Source organism: Carex rostrata, chromosome 19 (genome assembly GCF_964058835.1).
Source record: "Carex rostrata chromosome 19, lpCarRost1.2, whole genome shotgun sequence".
Lineage (NCBI taxonomy): Eukaryota > Viridiplantae > Streptophyta > Magnoliopsida > Poales > Cyperaceae > Carex > Carex rostrata.
The window spans coordinates 6,200,224-6,228,145 of NC_135936.1; the positions used below are offsets into that span (position 1 = coordinate 6,200,224).

The 27,922-nt window shown below is 36.0% G+C and overlaps 1 protein-coding gene and 1 pseudogene across 3 annotated transcripts; both read left to right on the plus strand.

The window, feature by feature from the left end:
- Positions 1-1,903: 1,903 nt before the first annotated feature.
- LOC144571531 (uncharacterized) lies at positions 1,904-7,270 on the plus strand (annotated as a pseudogene). Its single transcript, XR_013517528.1, has 9 exons — positions 1,904-2,014; positions 2,256-2,660; positions 3,096-3,338; positions 3,751-4,271; positions 4,525-4,669; positions 4,990-5,208; positions 5,604-5,814; positions 6,152-6,350; positions 6,882-7,270. The product of XR_013517528.1 is annotated as an uncharacterized LOC144571531 (transcript).
- An 11,819-nt stretch (positions 7,271-19,089) lies between these two features.
- LOC144571458 (uncharacterized) lies at positions 19,090-25,063 on the plus strand. 2 transcript variants are annotated; one of them, XM_078320742.1, is made up of 10 exons: positions 19,090-19,299; positions 19,715-19,772; positions 20,304-20,715; positions 20,933-21,175; positions 21,497-22,108; positions 22,370-22,514; positions 22,760-22,978; positions 23,276-23,495; positions 23,849-24,047; positions 24,591-25,063. In XM_078320742.1, the coding sequence occupies exons 3-10, from the start codon at positions 20,354-20,356 to the stop codon at positions 24,706-24,708; spliced, it is 2,118 nt and encodes a 705-aa protein (XP_078176868.1). In that variant the 5' UTR covers positions 19,090-19,299; positions 19,715-19,772; positions 20,304-20,353; the 3' UTR covers positions 24,709-25,063. The 2 variants fall into 2 exon arrangements, with proteins under 2 accessions (XP_078176868.1, XP_078176869.1); XM_078320743.1 differs by lacking the exon at positions 19,090-19,299 and having other exon boundaries at positions 19,693-19,772.
- The last annotated feature ends 2,859 nt before the right edge of the window (positions 25,064-27,922 follow it).

A 27,922-nucleotide genomic window follows, 5' to 3' on the forward strand; every position in this document is an offset into this window, starting at 1 on the left:
GCACCTTGCGCTACATACTTTAATGAATTGCTGGTCTTTGAGCGGATCGGATTCACTTCTAAACTCTGACAATGCAAATATACTAAACCAAACACAAGCCAATCAATGAACCCAAAATGAATACTACCTCAAACTAACCTAACCATCCAATCGGAAGTGGAGGGAACGCTGGCGCCATAAGCAAACACAACAAGAGGTGCCCTATTCCCTTTCTTGTTGCTATTTTCTATCTCTTTCTCATCCATCGGAGGAGTAGAAAGAGGAGGCGGTGCCTCATCGCTGGAGTCGCTCTTACGGCGGCACTTCAACGGGGGTGGCTTCGAAGCCATTGGATCAGATCAAGCGGATACTCAGACTGTCTGCTTGTGTTGCCAGGCCAACTAATCACAAGCGAACCCGCACTGTTGCTCCTCGATACTGATAGCATTAGCTTGTCTTTAGTGAATGTCCGCCGCGTTGGGAGAGGCAGAGAGAAGAGGCAGGGAGGCTACTGTAACTGCGTTACCGGATTTCTGCGCTAGCACTACCGGTTACTGTAGCTGCGTTAGCGGATTTCTGTCGCAGCGCGCTATCGGTTAATGTAACTGCGTTACCGAATTTCTGCCGCAGCGCGCTAGCGGCTACTGTAGCTGCGTTACCGGATTTCTGCCGCAGCGCGCTAGTGGCTACTGTAGCTGCGTTACCAAATTTCTGCACTAGCACTACCGATTACTGTAACTGCATTTGCGGATTTCTGCGTTAGCGTTACCGGATTTCTACCGTAGCGCGCTAGCGGCTACTGTAGCTACGTTAGCGGATTTCTGCCGCAGCGCGCTAGAGGCTACTAAAGCTGCGTTAGCGGATTTCTGCAGCAGCGCGTTAGCGGATACTGTAGCTGCGTTACTTATTATATGGGCTACACTTGGTTATAAGATTTGCAGCTATAAATAGCTCCTTTGTCCATCTCCTTACACCCACCACTCAAAACACAAGTTTTATATATGATCTCTCTCTCTCTCGTTCTCTCTATTGGGAGACCAACATATATTTTCACTCGTTCTCTCTATTTTTCATCTCATCTCTCGTCACCTCTTTTACCCACACCCATCAGTCCATCACCTCAACAGTTCAACTCCTTTTAGAAATGTCGACGCTAGAGAAGCTCTTTATGAATGACGTCTTCGATCAAAAACAGAGGATCATCGGGCAGTTGAGGTGCAAGTCGGTTCATACAACGAGTCTCTCGCTCTCTCTTGTATCACGGAAGTTCGCGGCCACTCGCGTCCATGATACAAGAGAGAGCGAGAGACTCGTCGTATGAATCGACTTGCTGCCTCAACCGCCCGATGATCCTCTGTTTTTGATTGATTACATCCATAAAGAGTCTCTCTAGCGTCGACATTTCATTTAGGATGCGAGATTACTCCATCTAGGATTTGGATCGGGAGACGGGCTTGCGCCGAAGGGAAAAAAATGTTTCGCGTTCGATGTTTCGATCAGAGTTCCAAAAGTCGCTAGGCATTTTTTTTTATTTTAACCGTGTGGCCGACGAAGAGGATATCAGAGTTCTAAAGAAAAGGAGAAGTCGCTAAGTAGGTTTATTTTAATTTTAACCGTGTGGTCTTATGTATTGCGGGTACGGTTTTAACTAAATATAGATTTCTACACATATAAAGAATATATTTAATTAAAGGAAGACAGATTATTTAACTGAAGGGTGCGATCTGAAAATTCAATGACTGAGCATCATTCCACCAAAAAAACAGTAAATAAGAATCTTTGCAGGATCTAGACATTAAGCTTAAGCTCCTTATCAAGGAGGAGAGATACAGAGAGAGCAAAACAAACGCATATTTCTGGCCACCTCCACGCCCACGAATAAGTGTGACAAATCTTTTCTTCTCTCGTTTGCTTCTTTGTTTCGATCAGCCGAAGCGACGTCCATTCTCTTTCTGATTTGCGTTTTCCACTTTAGAGAAGCTTTTCGATCAGAGGGTGAAAAAGTGCGACAACTGTTTCAATTACCTCCGATTAAGTAAGTTATCTACTACATTTTTACTATTATTATCGAAATGTAATATCAATTTTTGTTTTATTGTCTTCTCCATCACTCCGAAGAAACTCTAAATTAGAGTTTTGTGACATAAGTAAATAAAGAGAAAATTGAGGGAACTTGTTTATTACTTGTGAATGAATTCTTGTGATGTATTTATCCATTTTGATCATAAAAATTCAATTAAAATTTAACTCTATTGAATTCTCTTCTATTGCATCAGATTATTTGATGCAATAACGAGCATTCTCTAACCCTAAACCCCAACCCTCGAAGCCCTCTTTTTACTCTCGACGCCATCAATGGCTAATCAGACGGAGGTCAAGTTACCACGATCGACGCGGGTCAAGAACAAAAGCCCTGCGCCGATCCAGATTACGGCAGAACAAATCCTACGGGAGGCAAGAGAAAGGCAGGAGGTGGAGATCCGACCGCCGAAGCAGAAAATCAATGATGCTACCGAGCTTGCTGATTGCCGCTTGAAGAAGAGAAAGGGGTACGAGGATGATATTAGAAGGAGAAGAGGGAATAGCTCGGCATGGATGAAATACGCGCGGTGGGAGGATAACCAGAAGGATTTTGCCAGAGCGAGATCGGTAATGGAACGAGCGCTGGAGGTGGATTACAGGTAATTTAGTGGTCCAGTGCCACATGCCTCGTGTGCAATTATTTAATGATTTTTGCTAGTGGATCATGTTTATTTAATTGTTTACTGTACAGTTTGCTCATTCACATTTGTTATTTGAATTCTTTTCTTTGTATGCTTTGTCGCATTCCTCTTCATTACCAATTATAATATTGTTTAGTGAGACACTAAATCTAAAACAAGCAATGGTATTGGGAAAAATATAGGATAGCAGACTTGTCTAGAAAAGAATTTAAAGGTCGAAAGAATAGTCCTTTGGAAACTTAGAATACCCATTGGCTATATTGGGGCAGACTTGGGCCTATTATGCAAACAAGGATAGGGCTTGTCTTTTTGCTCAAACCTTAATTGAATACTGAATTCTGTTATTTTTTTATTTCATTTGTATGATTCTTACCTACCCCTCACCGTGTACAGGGAGCACACACTATGGCTGAAATATGCCGATTTCGAAAAGAAAAACCATTTTGTGGACCATGCCAGAAATGTATGGGACCGTGCTGTTTCTCTACTGCCACGTGTAGACCAGCTATGGTACAAATACATTCACATGGAGGAGGTATTGGGGAATGTGCCGGCTGCTCGCCAAGTGTTTCAGAGGTGGATGCAATGGCAACCAGACATACAATACTGGCTCTCCTACATCAAATTTGAACTAAGGTGTGTTATAAGTTTTTCTTTCTACCTGCTTTATTTATTAAGAACAATCTTGTGGAATACGTAATCCCTGGTTAGGCCCTCTTTGCTTTTAGAGTTATGAGCTAAAAAAGTTTCTATTTGGAATTGAAGTGTATATAGCCAGAAAAATCTGTTCAAAGAACAGCTTCAATTATCCTATTCATCATATTTTGGCTTCCGACATCACAAGAAAGCATGGAGGGTTCAAAGAGTTACTGTTCCAATAGTCCATCTCACCACCAACCTGTACCTACCAGTAACTCTTGCAGCCAACTTCACGTTTTGCCCCTCTTTCTTTTAATATATTGCGAACTCAACATATTTGCACTACTGATAGATCTTCACCTGCTGTTGCAATTTAATGCTAACCAACCTTAACTCATCCACATCACAGGTATGGTGAGACAGAACGGCCCGTTGCATCTATGAGAGGTTGATAGCCTGCAACCCACGGCCTGAATCCTTTATACGGTATGCCAAGTTTGAGATGAAGTGTGGTGAGGTTGCTCGAGCTCGTGCCATATATGAGCGTGCAACAGACCTCTTAGCAGATGATAAAGATGCTGAAACCCTCTTCCTTGCTTTTGCCGAATATAAAAAATATTTGGCATTTGAGAAACAATTTGGAGATAGGGAGGGGATAGATGACGCTGTGATGGGGAAGAGGAGGTTACAATATGAAGAAGAGGTGAGAAAAAATCCATTGAACTATGACTCCTGGTTTGATTATGCGAGACTGGAAGAGGGGATTGGGAACAAGGATGCAGTACGTGAAGTTTATGAGCGAGCAATAGCTAACATACCACCGGCTGAGGAGAAGCGGTATTGGCAGAGGTACATCTATCTGTGGATTAAATATGCATTGTATGTGGAGTTAGATGCACAAGATGTAGAACGCACTAGGGATGTTTACAGGTACATGTTTTTTGGTAACTGTCATTACATAAAGCTTATTTGTATTGTTCTGTTTATCATTTTTTTTGGCTTGGCCATTAATTTTATGTGAAGGATAAATATGGACTTAAATATATCTCCATTTTGCTATTCAGATGGAACTGCTTCATACCATGTGCCCGATTGTTTGAGATAAATTACAGAAATAATTTCAAATTTTCCTAATATTTTATATGAACTGGTAATACAAATGATTTTTCTTTTGATAATACAGGGAGTGCATTAAGCTGATACCTCACAAGAAGTTCTCATTTGCTAAAATATGGCTCTTGGCTGCCCAGTTTGAAATTCGTCAGAAGAATCTTGATGCTGCTCGACGAACCTTAGGTAATGCGATTGGCGTTGCCCCAAAAGACAAGGTATAAGAATTTATTTGTTCATTTTTTTTCTATCTCGAATCAGCTTTACTCGCTTTCTGTTCTTTAACTTGCTTTTGGTTTTGCTTAATTCATTTTTATGAAGTATCAGTTTGAAACAAAATTAAAAAAATATTATATCAAACAGAAAACAGTGGTCAATTTTTTAAAATCAGGACAGCATAAGCTGCACAACTCCTGTTATGCTTTTTACTACAGACAGAAAAATGTTTTGGGAGTGACTTTCTTTTGGTTGTCTTTATATAAGAATTTGCTTATAGGTATATATCTTGATTATCTTACATCTTTTGTGAAATACTCAGATTTTCAAGAAGTATATAGAACTAGAGTTGCAACTGGGCAACATTGACCGGTGCAGAAAACTCTACCTGAAGTACCTAGAGTGGGCCATGGAGAACTGTTATACATGGACCAAATTTGCTGAGCTGGAGTGCTCTCTTGGTGAAACTGAGCGGGCACGTGCAATTTACAAGGAAGCTATCAAACAGCCTGCTCTTGACATGCCAGAGTTACTCTGGAAGGTAAAGGGATCACTTCTAAGTTTTAGTTTTATTTGCTAAGAACTTGCGGTATGGTGATGCACCAGCACAGTTGGTTAATCTTGGTTATGGAATTCCGTTTCAAAGATTTAAGTTGCACAGTTGAAGTGTTTAACTAAAGTACATATTTCAAAATATTTAGGTCTGATCCTGGTAGGATCCGCGCTACATGATAATCCTTGATTCGTAAAATATTGCCTGAATGCACCTACAGTGTGTAGATATATATTTTCTATACTTGTTAATTTTGTTTCCTTGGGTGAGTTTTGCTGAATTTACCTGCCACCTCCCCTCCTCCCCCCCCTCCCCCCCCCCCCCCAAAAAAAAAAACCATAAAGGATATTTTTAATGAAGGGTGAATTATTTGTACAATTCAGGCCTACATTGATTTTGAGATTTCTGAGAGAAATTTTGACAATACAAGAGATCTATATGAGAGTCTTCTGGAGCGAACGAAGCACCTCAAGGTGTGGCTCAGCTATGCAAAATTTGAGGCATCTGCTGACGTTGAGGAACTTGATGAAACTCCCGAAGAAGATGCTGAAGCTTTCAACGCACACCAGCTGGACCGACTCCAGAAATGCCGAGGTATATTCCTCTATTTGTTGATTATCTCTTTTTGGTGGTATTTGCATTGTATTTATCTGATTTTGTTCCGGTTTTGTTTTATATTTGTATCTGCTTGGGGTCTTTTTTAGTTTCTGTAATAAGCTTCTTAATTTTATACCAATGTTTACCATTTCCTGTACAAACCAATAGGATGCAATGAAATATTAGGCCCTGTAATATTTGGCTATGAAGTCGTGATAACTAGTAAGTAACAATCTGACACATCCAGCTCCATGTCAATTATGTACCAAAAACAACCTCAAATACATCATTGAGAAGAGAATCTAATCATATTCCCTTTCCTTTAATGAACCAGCTGTATTTGAGAGGGCGTTCGAGCATTTCGGGCACAATGAACCAGAACTGAAGGAGGAGAGAGCCATTCTATTAGAAGAGTGGCTGAATGTTGAAAGTAATTTTGGTGCCTTAGGGGATGTCAGCATAGTACAAAAGAAGCTTCCAAGAAAGGTCAAGAGAAAGCGAGCTATTATCACAGAGGATGATACTCCTGCTGGGTATGTACTACCCCTTTTTTGTTAGCATTCTTCAGTGTGTACAAAATAGCAATATTGGTCCCAGTCATAAGTAGTACATATCAGTATTAAGTAATAAAGACCGCTGTTCTTTCTCTTCAAACCATTCTTTCTTTACAAGCATACATATATTTTTATGCTTAGTTACTGATTAAAAATAAGTCTTTCGTTCATGCTGCTATGAACCTGTATGTAACCTTATATTAGTACTGTACCAAATCACACTTGTCTGTCAAACTGTTGATTTTAGGGAACCGAAATCAAAATTTTGGTATGTTATTGTTTTTTTCCTGTTGTTTATTTTCTTTTTTCTGTATAAAAAGATTGATGTAATGTGGCAAGGATTGAATTGAAGTTTAATACCAAAGTTTGGTCAAAAGAGAAGGGAGAATCAGAAGTTAAAAACCCAGCAAGCATTAATTGAATATTTGCACTTAAACTGCACCTGATATAAGGTAATCTTTACATAATAATTGAATTATGATCTGATTTGGGTTTTGTCTGTTATTGCAGATTTGAGGAGTATATTGATTATATCTTTCCTGACGAAGTTGCGATGGCGCCTAATTTGAAGATTCTGGAGGCAGCCTACAAATGGAAGAAGCAAAAGGTCTGATCCAAATGAGGACTAAACCATAGAACCTGGCCCGTGGTCCTCGTTCGGTATCACTTTTCAGGGCTTTGCAACCAAGGGAAGATATGATCTCTTAGCTATGAACTTTTTTTTGTTTTAGGTTTAGGAATTGTTAATCTGCTCACAAATTCTAAGTGTGAGGTCTAAGATTTTATACATTAGGTTTTAGTTCTGCTCACTTTTTTATTTTTTTTTTATTTTTTTTTACGGTAGTCTTGCTTTAGAAACTCGTGTAAATTTTCAACGCTTAGTCACTGTAATTATAAAAAGGCCTGAAATATGTTGATTGACATAATCACATGCATATCAATTTCGACATCTACTGAAGTTGATTTATATCTCAAATACTTCGCAGTTGATAAGTTGTGAGAGGTGCCTTATTCATTTGTAGCTGAAAGACCTCCACACCTTTCTTGTCCCTAAAAATTTCATCTGTTCTATGGACACACAAAATTTTACTTGTACAACTAACCTTTCTTCTTGACATTCGGTTCTCTGTTTCAAAGAAGAAAAATAAAAATCTAAAAAATGTATAAAATCTGACTTCGAGAAGAGTTCAATATCTATGTTATATCGACACCTTCGTATTTCGAATTTGAGAAATGAAAATGAAGTATCGGAAATTATTTAATTTTGCACAACACCACAATACAACTATTGTTAAGTATGTTTAATTATATGAAAATTGACGCAACTAATTTATAAGACTGATAATGTGTTCAATTTTTTTAGTGAGGATGGATAAAAGACGTCATGTTTTTTATGCCTTGTTGTGTCTAACATTCTTTATTTTTGTTTTCAAAGATCAAATTATCAATCCGAACTGATCAACATGATCTCCGTATTAAAATGTACTTGAAGACCAAATTTTATATTTTGTTTGAAATCGTTTACTATTTTATGTACAAAATTGTTGATTATGGTCCATCCAAAAACAAAATTTTGTTCTTATCTAAATAATAGTAAAAAATGTTCTAAAACACATTTTAATATTGAGATTATGTTGGATCGGTTTTGATTGACTATTTGAACTTAAAAAATAAGAATAAAGAATATGAGGTATGAAAGACACGATGCATTTGCACTCTCGTAATTTTTTTATTTATAAAATTATTCTTATCTTGATTCAAAAAATATTACTAGAGATTCAGAATTGCAAACAGTAAAGCAGCTGCGAATTGATTTCAATTATTTTTAGGAACCAACATTTAATTATTTAAAGATTTCTTGTGTGGAAGCAAATGGGTCCCGCTTGTGCTGAATCAATCAGCCTAAACGAAGCACTAGGCTGTGAACCTGACCTGTGACCGTATCAATTGCCATAATATGCAAAAACGAAAAATAAAAAAATAATAATAATGTTCTGTACAATTAGCATCAAAATGCAAAGAATCATAGAATGCATCAAAACCTGCACAATACATTTTATTAAGTTTAAGTTGTTGTTTTTTAACTATAAAAAAAGAAAGTTGTAGAATATAAAAGAAAATTGCATTTGGAGGTCTAAGTCAAGACATACTACCAAAATCGTTTTGATGGGAAGACATCTTGGGTCACAAATGCAAAATAATATAAAAAAATGTAATTAAGAAGCGCATGGCCAACTTTTTAATTAATTGTTTTAGTTTGAAGGATATATACATCAAGACAATGTAATAGACACAACCAAAAAATAAAAGCAACAAATATGCATTTCCTATCAAAGAGTAACAAGAACAAGAGAATAATTGATTTCTAACTGTTACCTATATATCCTCGTGTAGGGACACATACAAAAATTCAAGGATAGAACTTTATTTATTCCTAAATTTAGACACTATTTAATGTATCTCACTTGGCGCGCACTCTTTGAATCATTCTCTATAGTTTTAGTTTAATCTGAAAGTTAGTATGGGACCATTGTGTTACCCTTATATATACTTCCTCCTTTCCTCAGTTACCTCTCCTTCCTTTCTCTTCTCCTTCCGAGTGCATAAGAACAAATATCATTTTCCTACCCTCAGTTCCGGTACCGGGTGAGCGTCTCGTGTCACCTCTCTCTGGGTTTCACTTCTATCTCTCTCATAGAGGTATACATTCTATTTTTTTTATAAATAACCACTTGACTGATCATATACAGTCTATTTATAGATTATTATTATTTCCATTGCCATGAACAACAGGAATTTAGGATAAGAGTTCTGCTTTAATTCTGTGCCATACTCTTTTAACACGTGTCGTGGTAATCTCTCATTTTTATTTTTTATTTTACAAAACTAAATTCTGAAATCTGATGTACATGCTCAATTTATCGTGACCTAGGCTCATTAGGTCACCAAATTTCACCGTTTTTGCACAAACCATGTATAACAGAGCTATAGGACACAACATTATACTTATACCATTTTGGCTCATGCCCCTTGAAAATCATGACTTTTAGAAAATCCAATAGTTGTTAATTTACACCTTTCTTCCATAGCCCATGTACACGTTATGGAACTGCCTTTGATATCTACAAAATCCAATGTCTTCTCAACTTCACTATTCTTGCACAACCCATCTATAAAGCTGTTGTAGGTCATGATGTTAGGCTCAATCCTGATTTTCAGTTTTATGTGTTTTTTTTTTTTTTTTTTTGCTAAAATTTGGAATATAATGCCAAATTTCTGCTCCTTTGCCAGTTTATTACGAAAATCACCACCAGTAAACCTCTGGTTTTTAGTTGTGTGCTTGAGCCTCTTCTTACCTGTCTTTATCTACATAGAGGTATATTACTATATTTTAAAAACTACTTGACTGATAATATGTTATCCAGTTGTTGTTTATTAATTCAATTGATCTCAACAGCAAGAATCTAGGATAAGAGTTTTTGTTACATATCAGCATTTTGTGTCTTACTCTTTCTACATGTGTCCATAATTTAACCGGTTATATTTTTTAAACCATACCATATCCAAATTAATCGGATTCGGATCGGATCCGGTTCGGTTCCGAATCGGATCGGGATAATCGGGTAAAAGTAGCACCTCTAATACCTGGAATTAATGCTGATATGTAACAAAAAATCTTGGCTATTGTTTTATTATGAACTTTTATGCTAATTATGTAGAAGGATCCCACTCGATACAAGAATTATGATTGTGATAAGCATGGAATGAAATTTGTATTGAAATTTTTATTGCTGGCTATTGAATATAACTATGATAGTTGGTTTGTTGCAGCCTTTTTTAATTCTTTGTATTGAAATTAATACTGGTTTACCCCTGTACCAGTACTGGTAGTCACTATTTCTCACTAAAATTAAGTTGAATGTGTATCTAGATGTATCCAATTTTGAATTTTTTTTAACATTAGTTTAAGGATATTGTAACTGGTTAGAAGGGAAAGAGATTTTTATTAGAAATGGTCATGACATCAGGATGCCATTTAGAAATCATGTCATGTAGAAAATCCATTGCCTTCTAAATTTCACCTGTTGATGCTCTTTAAAAATCAGGTCATGTAGAAAATTCATTGCCTTCTCAATTTCATGCATTTTTGGTAGGGCCAAAATTGTCAATAGTTTGGTATTCGGTATTGGTCCAATAGAAGATATTTTTTTAGATGAGGATTCAGTACTGATACGCTTTACTTATTGTTTTGTTTTGACTAGAACTGCTAGCATTGATAAGAAAATATAATATAGAACGACAAAGGATAAATTGGTTCAATTATGTTGTATGCATTCCTCAATTTTTCTATTTTGTCCATCTTTTCTGATTTGTATAAGAGATATTACCGAAAAAAAGTCAGATACCAAACTATTGACAAAAAGCATCTGTATATTTGTATAAGAGTTATAACTCAATTTTTAGCAATTTGCACTTTTTGAAAAAAGTCAAATAAAATATGAACTTAAATTGAAAAAAAAATGCTTGTTTGTGTTTTAAGATTGCATCTGTACCAGATGCCACACGATATGTACCAGTATGTATGGTTAATTTAAAATCCATTTTCTGAAATATGTCTCCGGTACTCATTCCTAAAATTCATTTTCTGAAATTAATTTAAATGCAATATAATGTGAATAACAATGAATTAATTACCGTGTCAATAATGTTATATAACAATTTAGAATGGGAGTATATTGGTCTTTGTCTCTTGTCACATAATAAAGTAGATTTTTTTTATGTTTAATCCATCTTTCATCTTAATCTTTTACTTGTCTAACATGAGTTCCTTAACGACTTAGCGCTCTTTAAGCTCTTAATCCTTCACCTCTTAATCCATATTGCCGAACGGTACTGAATGTTTTGAACTTATCTTCGTGAATAAAGCATATAGGGACATAGATCCCTATTTTGACACAAAAAAAATAAAATTAATCCAGTCCATACAAAACAACAATCATGCATGTTATAATATATAAATAAAACGATAGAGGAAAAGGAATATCTAACATATTGATCCGCTGCATTTGAGCCGGATTGGAAATGTTAGACATATAAGAGGAGCAACATATATAATTAGGGGTGTTCATCGGTTTGGTTCGGTTGAAACCGAACCGAACTTGGCAAACCAAAGTTATAATTCGGTTTTAAAAATAGAACTGAACCGAATTAGCATTGCAACCGAACTGAATCGAACTGAAGTTTTATTTTGGTTTGTTCGGTTCAAACCGAAATATATTAATTTTTTTATTTAAAACAATTTATTTATAATAAACCGAAGTATATTAAGAAATAAACCGGAGTATTAAGAAATAAACTAAGATATTTAGAAATAAATCAAGTATTTAAAGCAATTGATTAAGAAATAAACCGGGGTGGTTCCGATCAAATTCATATTATATGAAAGTTCGATCGGTTCAGTTATTTCGGTTTTGAAAATTTTCAAACCGAACCGAACCGAAGTTATAATTCAGTTTTGAAAAGCCAACCGAACCGATCCAATAAACCGAAATAACCGAACTAATTCGGTTCGGTCCAAAACTGATAAAACCGAACCGTTTGAACACCCCTATATATAATTATATACTAATTAGTTAGGGGTGGAGTTTTTGTCCAAAGCGCTTTGGACAAAACCTCATCCAAAGTCACTTGTGAATCGTTCGATCTGTGTTAAAATTTACATGGATGGTTTAGATTTACAGAGTCATTCAGGGTTATTAAGTTTTCGTCTAAAGCCCTTTGGATAAAATCCAATTCCATTAGTTAGACGAATCCAGATTAGTTTTGCTGCATCTTGTGCTCCTCGATAACTCCCAATTGAGCCATCAGCAAAAGTGACTTTTTGCAATGAACTATCCTCATTGTTCAGATTTTTCTTTTTGCGACGGTACTTTTTACGACGGACTACCGTCATAAATACACTTTTTCCCTCGCAAAAAATATCTACTTTGTTGTAGTGGCTTTCTCTCTCTCTTTTTCTTTCGCTATTAAAGATAAAATCAACTGTATGAAGTTCAAAGAGTAATTTATTAATCATTTCTCTCTCAATCACTAATATCACCTTCTTCTTTTTTTCTTTTGACATTTTAAGTACATGTTGGGATGTATATTGTAAGGAGCAATGTCGAAATATGTTATTGCAATTTAACAATTAATGACCATTTTTCTCTTTGCATCAAAGTAACGTAATAATATTTGCTTATTTCAATTAGAGGAGGGTTCAAATGCCTCCATGTTTTTGTGCCTCCATCTTTCTCTATCATTTTCAAAGTTCAAACAGTCGATCCGAACCGCTCAACCTAACCTCCATACTAAAATATGTTTGGAGACCAAATTTTATATTTTTAGAAAAAAATTTACTATTTTTTTAGATAGGTACAAAATCAGTAAATCTGAACCATCTAAAAACAGTATTTTTGTACCTATCTAAAAAAATAGTAAAAAAATTCCTAAAAATATAAAATTTGGTCTCCAAACATATTTTAGTATGGAGGTTAGATTGAGCAGTTCGGATTGACTGTTTGAACTTTGAAAATGATGGAGAGAGATGGTGGCATGATGGAGGCACAAAAACATGGAGGCATTTGAACCCTCCTCTTTCAATTAATTACTTTTAACAAACTTCATATCTGCTATTATGAAAGTGACACCAACAATAAGTTATAAGAATGTTTGTTGAAATAATGTTCAAATATTTTTACGAGTGAATATATTGACTGAATACTCATTTGATTACTTTTTATAATTACGAGATATTCTCGTAGAATAAGAATATTAATTTGTTGAAATAATGTTCAAATATTTTGAAGTATTTCTTTAATTTAATTTTTTGTTCTCTCGTATTATTTTCGTACAATCTCTTAAAATATTCTAAATTTTTTTACATTCTTCATGTGAATGAAATCACCTTTTTATATAGACTATAATTTGGCCACGCGGCTCACTCAGTGTAGTAATTAGTTTTTGGTAATGTAATTTCGAAAAATATTTGGAGACTATGATCTAAGTTGTAAATGTTAAATATGAGAAAAGTGTAACAAAAACAAAAATATTAATCTTCAGATCAGCATGCTTGTCAATTGCACCAATATTGTACTATGAGAAGTCTTGTAACTATGTAGATTGAGCTGAGAGAGAACAAAATTTCATTTTTTAAAAATCAAGTCTTGCAAAGTTTGGTCTACATATATATGTGTCCATTTTGCCAAATTATTGGCATGAAACTGTAGATGTATATGTAACTATTTAAACAATAATATTTATAATTACAATAATAATAAACCCTAAACTGCTAGTGCCAGGCATTGTTTGATTAAATATGGTTTACAAGAAACACATGGAAATATGTCAATATTGGTTTTGAGATCTTTCTCCTACCAACAATTAATCATGTCTTATTTTCTTTATTGAAATCTTTCTTTCAATATTGGATTATATATACCATGTTTTACGAGAAAAATATTTTTTGGAACAAAGTTTATTATTATATTATCTTTTAGTTGACCAATTTTATATGTGACATTATATTTTATACTCTAAAATGTTTGTTTTAGTTGTATAATTTAATAAGAATATATTAAAACTTATTAATAACCGAAATTTTTATAAATACCCAAAATAATTAACAAATTACGGAATTTATCCCCTTTTTGGTGAAAATTCGAAAACTAGTCAATCCGGTTAACCAATAACCGGATTGGGCCCTTCTTTCCGGTGGCCCAATTCCCGGAATAGTGAAAATGGGTCCGGTTATTGCTTAACCGGAAATGTGGAAATGTGCTTTTTTTTTTAAATGGAACAAAACCGGTTAATGGTGCACCGGTTTTTGCCTTTCTTTTTCTTTTCTTTTTTAAAACAGAAATTTTTTATTTTTTGTATTAAAATATTACAAATGTTGAATATATTTCTTTGAAAATAGATGAAATACAATATAATTTGATTTATTAGAAAGACTGCAACAAATAACTCGGATCAATATTTTTCAGGTCAGATTTTTCGCGGCTGTAAAAAAAATTAATATATTTCTTTATGTGTTATTGGAAAAAAATAAAAATGCTTAGATTCTGAGTTATTGATCCCGGTTCAAAAGTCACTCTAGGTAATCCAGAAAATATTGTGATCTTTCTAGTACATTTAATTTATTAAAAGTTGTATCTATTTTTGAAAAAAAAATAAAAACTTTAATTTATTTAATAGTTGTTATTCAAAAAGAATTCTAAAAATAGATACAACTTTTAATAAATTAAATGTACTAGAAAGATCACAATATTTTCTGTATTACCTAGAAGTGACTTTTGAACCGGGATCAATAACTCAGAATCTAAGCATCTTTATTTTTTTACAATAACACATAAAGAAATATATTAATTTTTCTTACAACCGCGAAAAATCCGACCTGAAAAATATTGATCCGAATTATTTGTTGCAGTCTTTCTAATAAATCAAATTATATTTTATTCCATCTATTTTCAAATAAATATATTCAATATTTCTAATATTTTAATACAAAAAATAAAAAATTTCTGTTTTCAAAAAAAAAAAAGGCCAAAACCGGTGCACCATTAACCGGTTTTGTTCCATTTAAAAAAAACACATTTCCACATTTCCGGTTAACCGGATTGGCTAGTTTTCGAATTTTCATCAAAAAGAGGATAGATTCCGTAATTTGTTAATTATTTTGGGTATTTATAAAAATTTCGGTATTAATAATATAACTGTTTGGAACGATATGTAAAAGATTTACATCAGTACTAATTCATCAATATGTATAAATAAAATTATGTAAAAAAACTATGTAAATAAAATATTATACTCAAATAATATACTTATTATATAATATAATACAAGCAATACAAATAGAATACACCTTTTATGCAAGCTAGCTATAATTTATGCATAGAAAAATAAGATTATATTGGTAGCATCAATTTAGTGCAGAATTAATTGGAAATAATCAACTGATTAGTCGAAAAAATTCATAATGGTTTAATCACCGCCGACAACTAATCTGACATTTTTTTCAACACTGGTATAAAGTTGTGAACTATTTTCAGGTATCTTATATAAAATAACAGAAAAACATTTTATTTTAAAATAAATAATGCATTCTCAAATAAATAAATTTAAAAATCAACATCGAATCATACAATTTTAAATATCAAGACTTAAATTTATATAAAAAATACATGAATTTGCATTCAAGACAGCATATCATTCTTTAATATCATCTTCGTATATTTACAAAAAGAAAAACAATAAACTCATTTTTAAAGATTAATTCATCACTATAGAAGTTTTAATAAACTCATTTTTAGAGATTATATTGTAAAAAGAAAATTAAAATATATTTACGAATTTAATTCAATAATCAAACAAATCACTTACGAGTATCTTATATTCAGTTTGATCAACTATTGCCGATTTGCTTTTGTACAATGAGTTCTTCAGCATTTATGATGGAAGAATTTAAGGTTGTGTTTTAGAAGGCGGGGGTGAAGTATTTCGTCAAAGCATCGTGTAGCTTCTCCTCTGCACAGTGTCGCTTTCCTTCGCTCTCTCTCCGATTTCTTTCTTTTTGGAGCGAATGAACGACACCGGTCAAATACGGTCTGGTGAAATCTTACCTCCGCATAGTGAATCAATGATTCTCCTTTCCCCTCCCTCAGTGTACCACTTTCTGGATCACAGCTTGAAGATACTTGCACAAAGAGAAACAATAAGCTCAAAAACTATAAGAAAATTTTGATAAAAAAAAAAAAGGTAACATAAAACATGGCAACAAAGTAAACAAAGAATCACATTACTATTTTAATGGACAAGCTATTTCTTTCAACATTTAATTAGGAAAAAAAAATAAGGTCTTTAGATGGGTGTTTGGTTTGCAATTTTGGAAGGCGATTTTCTGCCATTCTAGTACTATTTTATTCCATTATTACGTTCGGTGAAAATGAAAGAAATAATCATTTGAAATCAAATATAATAACAACACTTTACAAATAATATTTTTTAAAGGCTTACGACAAGATTAACTGGAATTATCTAATCTCTTTAATGTGCAGCAGAGGTTTTCATCCTATTTGGGTTTCTTGGATGAAAACATGGCTGTACAGTTCCCAATCGTGCGTGAACATCAATGGGCATCTCACTCCCTATTTCTTTTGTAAGAGGGGAGTGAGACAAGGAGATCATCTTTCCCCTTACTTATTCATTTTAGCTGCGGATACCCTTAGCAAGCTTTTTAAAACTGGGCGAGAGGCTGGAAAATTAGTGGGACTGGGTCCTTCTTGTGTGAATAATAAAGCTTTAACCAATGCCCACTATGCTGATGATACAGTTCTTTTTCTTCAAGCAACACCCCAGTGTGTTCTTACAGCATGGTGGACTATGGTTATCTTTGAAGGTATTTCAGGGGTTAGAATGAATTTAGATAAAACAGAACTCTATCCTATTAATCTGGATGACCCAACAGCCCACTACTTAGCTGATTTGTTTAGATGTAAACTTGTCTCCTTTCCTTTTAAATATCTAGGGGTTCCTTTGCATAACCAGAAATTGTCAGTGGCTGATTGGAGGTTCATCATAGATAAAATTTCAAATAAATTGCAGAACTGGAAAGGACAGCTATTGTCTTTAGGAGGTAGACTTACACTAGTGAATGCAGTCGTGTCAGCTGTCCCCTTGTATACCTTATCTTTATACTCAATTCCCCAACAAGTACTCAAAAAAATTGATCAGGTTCGAAGGGTTTTTCTCTGGCAGGGTACTAGTACCAAACGAAAATATGCTTTGTGTAATTGGGCTACGCTTTGTATGGCCAAACAATTTGGGGGCATGGGGATACTAGATTTACACCAAATGAACATTGCTTTATTACTCAAATGGTGGTGGAAATTTCGAGATCCCACTTACCAAGCACTTTGGAAAACAGTTATCCACCTCAAATATTATTCATTGACACCAGCCTTGCCTTTCTCTTCCTTCTGGCAAGCTGTTATAAAAAAAGAACATTTGGGAAAATCTTGTACCACAATGGTCCCTGGCAGTCAAGGAAAGGTTCTATTTTGGCAAGACCTTTGGTATGAAAATTGTTCTCTTATGAGTAGATTCTCTCAATTGTATGAAGTGTGTACCACTCCACAGTTGACTGTACAAGAGATGGTTGCAACCCAAGGGGGGGCTATGAAATTCAGAAGAAACTTAACTGGCATTTTACTACAAGAATGGGGATCCATCCTCCAACTTTTAAGCACTGTGTCCTTTAGTCACAATCTAGATCAACTAGCTTGGAGATGGGACTCAAATGGGAAGTTTACAGTTAAATCTTTATATCAATTTCTCAATTTCCAAGGTATGTTAGTCCACTACCCTTTACTTTGGTGGAAGCTCCCTGTACCACCTAAAATCCGAGCATTCATGTGGTTAGTCCAAAAACACCGAATCCTTACAAAAAAAGTCCTTTCCAAGAAAGGATAGTCTGGTGACCTCTCTTGCCAGTTTTGTAAACATATCGAAGATTCTAATCACTTGTTTTTTCAGTGTCACTATGCCCAACACATTTGGTTTTGGATGGGGAGTTGTCGGGTGCATTCTAGACAGTGGTCCTCTCTTTCTGATGTACTTCAGTTTGCTACCCAATTAAACAAAAAACAGAAAACTGCTTTCCTTCTGGTGGTCTGTGGGGTGATTTGGAGTATCTGGAAGCACCGTAACGATTTATGTTTTAATCACAGTTTTATATATACTTGTAGAAATATTGTCTTACAAATTGTTTCTTTGGTTTCTTATTGGTCAGGAGCAGTGGAACCTGCAGTTCTGGAAGCAACTCAGATGTGGCTGCCACAGGACATTGATGCAATTCCCATCCAAGTGCTGGAACCAGAAGACTGCTTGATGCTGGACTGGGTGACTGGCGACGACGATGAAGATTAACACACTGATCTCTTTCAGTAGTTTAGTGCATATGCGCACTTATTCTACTATTAGTTCTTTGATTTCTACAGACTTTCCTCTTACTATATCTCATTTTGACAGTGCCTGCGTGCACTTAGTTAACTCCAGTAGTTTACTTTGTGTTTTCTTTGCTCAGTTGTTTTGTTTGTGGTGGTACAGTGGGATGATGCCCTTGTACTGGTACAACTAAAAACATTTCTTGATGCTGTAAGTTACAAATAGTTTCAATATATGGAACGGGCTGTTATAGCCTTTTTTTCAAAAAAAAAAAAATATTTTTTAATATATATTCTCTGAAACTCTAATAATATTTTGTGAAACGATATATATTGCGAACTAAAAGTCTCAAAATAACAAGGCAAAACTGTACACAAGCAAAATACTCTAGTTCAATTTTTGCTCTGAAATAGCTGCCCCCATTCGCTAATCCAGTCCCCCATCCCCCGTCCCCAGTGATTCCACATCGTCTGCACTAACTCAAAAGAGTATCCTTTGGGTTAATGCATCTAGGCCGGGCCGTCTGATTGTAAATAGAGTCTATTGGTCCCCTTCCATATCCTTAATATTAGTGCGGATTCTACACGAATCTTAAAGTTGAATGGACGGTCTAAATACATTAACTTGAGTTAATTTCTTTTTGAGTTGATGCAGAGGATAGGAATTCGTCCCGAGTAGGGATGCGCGAACTGAATTAATTAAAACCAATTCCCCAGGCCCCAGTTCGAATTCGACAGCCCCAATCAATCCCTCCTCCCCATAAACCTAAAACCTAATCCCCAATTCACCACCGGAGGTGCGCCGCCGCCGCCGCTCGCACTTCCAGTCCCGCCTGACCGCCTCCGCACTAAACAAGCAGGACTGCAAAATCCCTTTCCTCCTTTCCTTCTTTCCGCCAGATCTGCAAAATCCCTCGCCTCCTCGTCAGCTCAGTCGATCTCAGGTCTCACCTCACCTCTCTCACTTAGTCGCTTTTACTGTTCTTAGAAATTTCTTTAAACTTCAACAATCCACGCTGCATGCTAACATTTTTCAGATATGACCGAAATACTTTTCTGATGTCTTTCCCCTTTCAATTTTGAGTTGGTTATTTTTTGTCAAAATTGTCAACTGTGATGTCTTACCCCCTTTTACTGGAAAGAAATTTAGTGTATCAGTCAGCTCAATTATTCATAGAGTTCCTTGGAGTTGATTTTATTGTGGTTGAGAATCAATAAAATCTCACATGCTAGATGGCTGGATACCGGTTTTTCTTGTTTTCATTTTGATTTCTAGTGTTTTCTCTTTTTCATGAGCATGATTTGTGTATAATGTAAGGTTTGCCATTATGGTGCCTGACAAGGGTTTTTCATGAGTAGGAGACGAGCAGAAGAAGAGCATAGAAGCTGAGTTCAAGAAAGGTGGACATCGCAACTGGTAAGTTTTCATTTTGATCGTTTTTTGCTTTGCTTCTTTTGATTCTTCACTAATATCTAGTTCTCAGTGGGGTTAATAGTATCTATTTCAGGGGTGTTGATTTACTAATTTCATATAATTGCAACGCAATCTTGCTAATTTCATATAGTTCAGGGGTCAATAGTATCCAGTTCTTAAAAATGGTCATTGCAAAGTGTTAAAATAGCAAAAAAGAAAACAATGGGAAAACCAGAGATGAAACATCCCGGTAATTTAAATGCAATGAGAAAGGCTTACTTTTTTTTTTCACAAGCCTCAAGCTGATAGAGTTCCATCACCACTGTAAATGTGAGAAACACAAGAGATTAGTTAGGTATAACATTTTTTATAGAGAAAAGATCCACATAACTGAAGTAATTTCATTTATGACCTTAAAAAATGACCAAAAAAAAAAAGTAGAAAAGAATGCACTCCTAAAATGTGTACGGGAGCCTTTCCTTCAGTGTCATTTTTTCTTTTGTGAAGTAACCATGCATTCCTCATTTTTTACAGAGAGGAGTATAACCCTTGAAGCCCTCTCTCTTTCTCTCTCGACGCCATCAATGGCGAATCAGACCGACCCCTCCCCCGGCTTCCTAACGAAGCGGGACACGGAGGTCAAACTACCCCGTCCAACGCGGGTCAAGAACAAAACTCCTGCTCCAATTCAGATTACAGCGGAGCAGATCCTACGGGAGGCGAGAGAGAGGCAGGAGGCAGAGATCCGACCACCCAAGCAGAAAATCACTGATCCTACTGAGCTCGCGGACTATCGCTTGAGGAAACGAAAGGAGTATGAGGATGTTATTAGAAGGATTAGATGGAATATCTCGGTATGGGTGAAGTACGCTCAGTGGGAGGAGAGCCAGAAGGATTTCGCCAGGGCTAGATCAGTATGGGAAAGAGCGCTGGAGGTGGATTACAGGTAAATTGCATTGTAGAAATAATTTGAAGGTCCAAAGAATTAGTCCTTTGGAAATTTAGAATACCCATTGGCTATTTCGGGGCAGAGTTGAGCTTTTCTGCAAACAAGGATAGGATAGGATAGGTCATGTCTTTTTCATCAAACCTTATATTAATACAGAAGTCTGCTATTTTTTATTTCACTTGTATGATTTTTACCTACCCCTCACTTTGTACAGGAGCCACACACTATGGCTGAAATACGCCGATTTCGAAATGAGAAACCGTTTTGTGAACCATGCCAGAAATGTATGGGACCGCGCCGTTTCCCTACTTCCACGTGTAGACCAGCTATGGTACAAATATATTCACATGGAGGAGGTATTGGGGAATGTGCCGGCTGCTCGCCAAGTGTTTGAGAGGTGGATGCAATGGCAACCAGACATACAAGGCTGGCTCTCGTACATAAAATTTGAATTAAGGTATGTTACAAGTTTTGCTTCCTTATCTGTTTTTCAGTATCTGCTTTATTTGTTAAGAACAATCCTGTGGAATACATATTCCTTGGTTAGGCCCCTCTCAATTCATCATATTTTGGCTTTCGATCTCGCAAGAAAACACTGAGGGTTCAAAGAGTTACTGTTCCAATAGGTCCATATCACCACCAACCTGTACCTACCAGTACCTCTAGCAGCCAATTTCACCTTTTGCACCAATTTCTTTTAATATATTGAGAACTCAGAATATTTGCTCTACTGATAGATCTGAACATATTTCTAACCAACCTTAACTCCACATCACAGGTATGGTGAGACAGAGCGGGCCCGTGGTATCCATGAGCGGTTCATAGCCTGCCACCCGCGGCCTGAATCCTTTATCCGGTATGCCAAGTTTGAGATGAAGCGTGGTGAGATTGCTCGAGCCCGTGCCATATATGAGCGTGCGTCGGACCTCCTAGCAGATGATGAAGATGCCGAAACCCTCTTCCTTGCTTTTGCCGAATTTGAGGAGCGATGCAAGGAGACTGAAAGGGCACGGTGCATATACAAATTTTCCCTTGCCCGGGTCCCTAAGTCGAGGGCTGAAGATCTGTATAAAAAATATTTGGCATTTGAGAAACAATTCGGAGATAGAGAGGGGATAGATGATGCTATAGTGGGGAAGAGGAGGTTACAATATGAAGAAGAGGTGAGAAAAAATCCATTGAACTACGACTCTTGGTTTGATTATGCAAGACTGGAAGAGGGGATTGGGAACAAGGAAGCAGTACGTGAAGTTTATGAGCGTGCAATAGCTAACATACCACCGGCTGAGGAGAAGCGGTATTGGCAGAGGTACATTTATCTGTGGATAAACTATGCATTGTATGAGGAGCTAGATGCACAAGATGTAGAACGCACTAGGGATGTTTACAGGTATATATTTTTCGGTGACTGTCATTACATGAAGCTTATTTGTATCTTTCTGTTTATCATTTTTTTAGGCTCGGCCATATATTTTGTGTGAAGGATAAATACAGTCTAAAACTTCTCCATTTTTCTGTTCAGATGGAACTGCTTCATAGCACGTGCTCAATTGTTTGAGATAAATTACATAAATAATTTCAAAATTTATTAATATGTATTACTTGTTTAGATGAACTGGTAATGCAAATGATTTTTCTTTTGATGATACAGGGAGTGCATTAAGCTGATACCTCACAAGAAGTTTTCATTTGCTAAGATATGGCTCTTGGCTGCCCAGTTTGAGATTCGTCAGAAGAATCTTGATGGTGCTCGGCGGATCTTAGGGAATGCAATCGGTGTTGCTCCGAAAGACAAGGTATAAGAATTTACATGTTGATTTGTTTTCTATCTCAAATTAGTTTTACTTGCTTTTGGCTATGTTTAATTCATTTTTATGCAGTATCAGTTTGAAGCAAAATTAAAAAAGATTTATCAATCAGTAGTCAATTTTTTCTAATTAGGACAGCATAAGCTGCAGAATTCTTGTTATGCTTTTGTTACTACAGACAGTGACAACTATAATAAATTATGATTATCTTACCTCTTATGTGAAATACTCAGATTTTCAAGAAGTATATAGAAATAGAGTTGCAACTGGGCAACATTGACCGATGCAGAAGACTCTACATGAAGTACCTCGAGTGGGCCATGGAGAACTGTTATGCATGGACCAAATTCGCTGAACTCGAGCGCTCTCTTGGTGAAACTGAGCGGGCCCGCGCAATCTACAAAGAAGCCATTAAACAGCCTGCTCTTGACATGCCAGAGTTACTCTGGAAGGTAAAAGAATCATTTCAAAATTTGTTTTATACACTAAGAACTGGCGGTATGGTGATGCACCAGCACAGTTGGTTAACCTTGGTTATGGATTTCAGTTTGAAAGATTAAGTTGAACAGTTGAACCGTTGAAGTGTTGAGCTACATGGTTATCCTTGATTCCTAAAATAGTAGGTATTCTATGGTTTAATTTTGTTTCCTTGAGTGAGTTCTGCTGAATTTACCTGCCCATCCCCACCCCTTCCCCCCAAACCATAAAGGATATATTTTAATAAAGGGTGAATTATTTGTACAATTCAGGCGTACATTGATTTTGAGATTTCTGAGAGAAATTTTGAGAATACAAGAGAACTATATGAGAGTCTTCTGGAGCGAACTAAGCACCTCAAGGTGTGGCTTAGCTATGCAAAATTTGAGGCATCTGCTGACACTGACGAACTTGACGAAAATGGGAACCCTCCCGAAGAAGATTCTGAAGCTTTCAATGCACGCCAGCTGGACCGAATCCAGAAATGCCGAGGTATATTCCTCTATTTGTTAATTATCTCTTTTTGATGGTATTTGCATTGTGTTGATTACTTGGTTCCAGTTTTGTATAAATTTGTATCTGCTTGGGGTCTTTATTAGTTTCTGTAATAGGCTTCTTAATTTAATACTCCTGTACAAACCAATAGGATACGGTGAAATAATAGGGGATCCTGCTCAGTAATCCTTGGCTATGAAGTGAAGATAACTAGCAACAATCTGACACAACAAGCTCCTTGTCATTAATGTACCAAAAATAACCTCACCTGTAACCAAACTATATTTATCTGCCAAATACATCATTGAGAAGATAATCTAATCACATATTCCCTTTTCTTCAATGAATAGCTGTATTTGAGAGGGCGTTTGAGCACTACAGGCACAATGAACCAGAGTTGAAGGAGGAGAGAGCCATGCTACTAGAAGAGTGGCTGAATGTTGAAAGTTCTTTTGGTGCCTTGGGAGATGTCAGCATAGTACAAAAGAAGCTTCCAAGAAAGGTCAAGAGAAAGCGAGCTATTACCACAGAGGATGACACTCCTGCTGGGTATGTATCCCTCCTTTGTTAGCATTACTCAGTAGTGCAAATAACTATATTAAAGACCACTGTTCTTTCTCTTCAAACTGTTATTTCTTTTCTTTCTCTTCTCAAGCATACATGTATTTTTTATGCCTATTTACTGATTAAAAGGAAGAATAGTCTCTTTCGTTCATGTTCTATGATTTTGTATTCATGTATGTAACCTATATTAGCACTGTGCCGCATCACACTTATCTGTCAAACTGTCAATTTTAGGGAACCAAAATCAAAATTTTGGTATGTTATTGTTTTTTTCCTGTTGTTTATTTTTTTTTCTTTATAATTGGTGTAATATGGCAAGGACTTTTGAATTGAAGTTTAATACCAAAGTTTGGTCAAAGAGAAGGGAAAATCAGAAGTATAAAACCCAGCATTAACTGAATAAGCCTGGTGCTAAACCTGGCAGACCTGTACTGTACACTCTGTTTGCACTCACCTGCACCTGATATAAGGTAATCTTTACGTAATAATTGAATTATGATCTGACTTGGGTTTTGTCTGTTATTGCAGATTTGAGGAGTATATTGATTATATTTTCCCTGACGAAGTTGCGATGGCGCCTAATTTGAAGATTCTGGAGGCGGCTTACAAATGGAAGAAGCAAAAGGCCGATCCAAATGAGGAATAAACCATAGAAGCTGGCCCTTGGTCCTCGTTTAGTATCACTTTTCACAGGACTTTGCAACCAATGGGAGATGTGGTCTCTTAGTGATGAACTTTTTTTGTTTTAGGATATAGTTTAGGATATATGCTTCGTTTAGGAATTGTTAACCTGCTCAGGAATTCCAAGTGTGAGAGGTCTTAAGATTTTGTACGTTAGGTTTTAGTTCTGGTCATTGTTTTTTTCTTGTAGCCTTGCTTTAGGAAGTCCTGTAAAATTTTTTTGTTAATCACTGTAATTATAGAAACTTGCTCGACAGTGTCAAGGAAGGGGGGCTATTCTCGTTTTTATTTAATTATGATCCATGCATATCGATTCAGTTATCTTGTCTTTTTTTATCAATTTAAATAGTGATTGGCATAAAATATGTTGATTGATATAATCACAAGCATATCAATTTCGACATCACCTGGAGCTGATTTATATCTGCTGCTTCATAGTTGATAAGTTGTGTCAGATGCCATGTTTGGAGCTGATTTATATCTGCTGCTTCATAGTTGATAAGTTGTGACAGATGCCATGTTTATTTGTAGCTGAAAGACCCCCACACTTTTTTATTTTTTTTAAATAGAATCAAATTTAAATATTTTAATAAAACAAGCACACTAAATTTTGTTTTTATGAAAAGCAACTCCACTGATCTTGTGAATCGGTGGAGCAAAAAAGCAAGCATAGTAAGTATGCACAACAAGCATAGTAACTGCCTCCATTATTTTTTATAAAAAATTACACGATCGGTGGAGCAAAAAAGCAAGCATAGTAACTGCCTCCACTATCTTTTATAAAAATCAAGTTCAACTTGTTTCGTTGAAATATTTAAATTTGATTCTATTTTAAAACAAAATCCTTTTCTTGTCCCAAAAAAATTCATCTGTTCTATGGACAAACATGATCCTACTTGTACAACTAATATGTAGTATGATAGAGAAGCAAGTTCATTTGTGAATTCTATGGACAAAAAATATCTTACTTGTACGACTAATCTGTAGTGTGATAGAGAAGCAAGTTCATTTGTGAATTATACACTTCGTACAAATCAACTCTATTCGGCCTTTTTTATTAGGCCGACACGATAGCTCATTGATGCATCACATGTTCATTGAACAAAATACCTTGGTCAGTCATGTTCTCTTTAAAGTTTAAAGCTTTCTTTGGCGCAATACAAGGACAATTTCCGGAAAGCCGTCAGTCACACCTTTATTCAAATCAAGTTTCCAATTCTGTTTCAATCAAAAAAAGGTTAACAATTCTGTGTCAAAAAAAAAAAGCAAGAGCTCGGATTTCGGTGCTTCTTTTTTGTTTTCTTATTTTCTTTTTTAAAAGTTCTTTTTGAACCACGAGGAGACTAAATATGGGAATCCATAGTCCATAGATAACAGCTACTCCTTTATCAGAAATTCAGATTAAACTTGTGTTTCCTGTCAACTTATGTACCAAGAAATGCCATTAACGAAAAACCACATACCTATTCCCAATTCCCAAATAGTTCTCCGCATTAAATACTCTCTGATGCGAAGTTTCTCATTTTATTTTTGGCAGGTACATGTCAGCAGTAGCGATATATTTTTTATCACTGTTACTGATCAAACAAGAGTTACGCAAGGCCACATTATTCGGTGGATAGATCAGATAACATTGAATGAACTCAACCGGTGAAACTAGGGGTGGAAAAAAAAAGATTGTAGCTCGTGGCTCGATCGTGACTGGCATCTGACTTGCTAGCTAACAGTTTGTTTGTTATTAGACCGAGTTGTTAACGAGCCAGTTCGCCACTAGTTCGGTTCAGAATTAAAGAGTTCAAGCTGGGACCTAGACTACTCGCCAGCTTACAAGCTAGCTCGATTAGACATTAATCTGTGAATTTGTATGAACTTGTGTACATTTTATACTATCTAGTTCGGTCCAGCTCAATTCAGCTCGATTCAAAAAGTATGTAGAATTTATTTTCTTCTTAAAATAGGATCCACCTAAACTCAGCAAGCCAGCTCGTCAGCTTGCAAGTTATCTCGGATTGACTTATCACGATTTCAAGCTAAGGTTTTAATTCAGATGTCCTAGATCCAGCTCGCTCGACTATAACTCGGTCCAGAATTAACAAGCTAAGTTAGAACTAACTCAAACCGAACCAGCTCGTTGCCACATTATTTGGTGAAACTGCAAAATATGGGTCCCTTGTCAGAAAAGTCTGATCTTTAGCTTTAAACAAAGAAGACTTAAAGCTAAAGGTGTTAAAACGAACAAAAATAGCTAATATTTCCTCTTTCTCTCTTTTTACCTCTTTAAGAGTTAAGACGACCAGCAACCTTTACTTTACCTCGTAAACTGGTCTGATTCGTACGAGAGCCATGAAATGAAACTTCCTATGTAGATCTCATTTAATTCGCTTCTCTCTTTCTCTCTCTCACATCAGTTCATTTTCAAAGCAGAGATAGACAGACAGCAGGACTGAGTTGGAAAGGAGGAAAATTGTCTGTTTAGTCCCCTCTCTCTCCTCTCTATTTCTATCTCTCTCTTTCTCTTTTTCTCTCTAGACACAGAGCTCAGTAAACTTGTTATAAATATATAGCAATAAGGCTGCTACGGTTCTACCATACTTGTACCCTGGAGGCTGGATATTACAGAGTTATATCTGCCAAAAAAATATTTAGTAAGCACTCTAATAAATTAGTATTAAACAAACACCACACAACCTCTCAAATTTCAGTTTTCACAACCCACGCATACCTACTGCGCGCACTAAATTTTTTGATGCGCACACTAGATATGCGTAGTGGTTTGCTAAACCCGTTAGGGGTTGAACCCGTTTTGCCCGGCCCGTACCCGTTACCCGTGGTATCCGTACCCGTTGTCCGGGTACAAACGGGTAGACGGGTACGGGTAATAAACGGACCGGACAACATAATTTTGAAAAAAACCCGTTGTACCTGTACCCGTCTACCCGTCAACCCGTACCCGTCTACCCGCCTACCCGTACCCGTCTACCCGTACCTGACCCGTTACAAAATTTGAATTTCAAAAGTTTTTGGCGACACCCTATAGAATTCAGATCCAGTGCAATACCTGACTGAGTAGAATGAGATCTGAGTCATCAATTTTAATTTGGCATGAATCTCAAAACGGACCCCTATATCTAAACTCCATCCGGGATGTCCTTTAACTTGGCACGAATCTCAAAGCATAA

Coding starts and splice junctions, on each gene's coding strand:
- LOC144571458 (XM_078320742.1), top strand. CDS start 20,354: ATGGCGAATCAGACCGACCCCTCCCCCGGCTTCCTAACGAAGCGGGAC. Junction 22,515..22,759: donor GTGTTGCTCCGAAAGACAAG/GTATAAGAATTT, acceptor TGAAATACTCAG/ATTTTCAAGAAGTATATAGA. Junction 24,048..24,590: donor GAGGATGACACTCCTGCTGG/GTATGTATCCCT, acceptor CTGTTATTGCAG/ATTTGAGGAGTATATTGATT.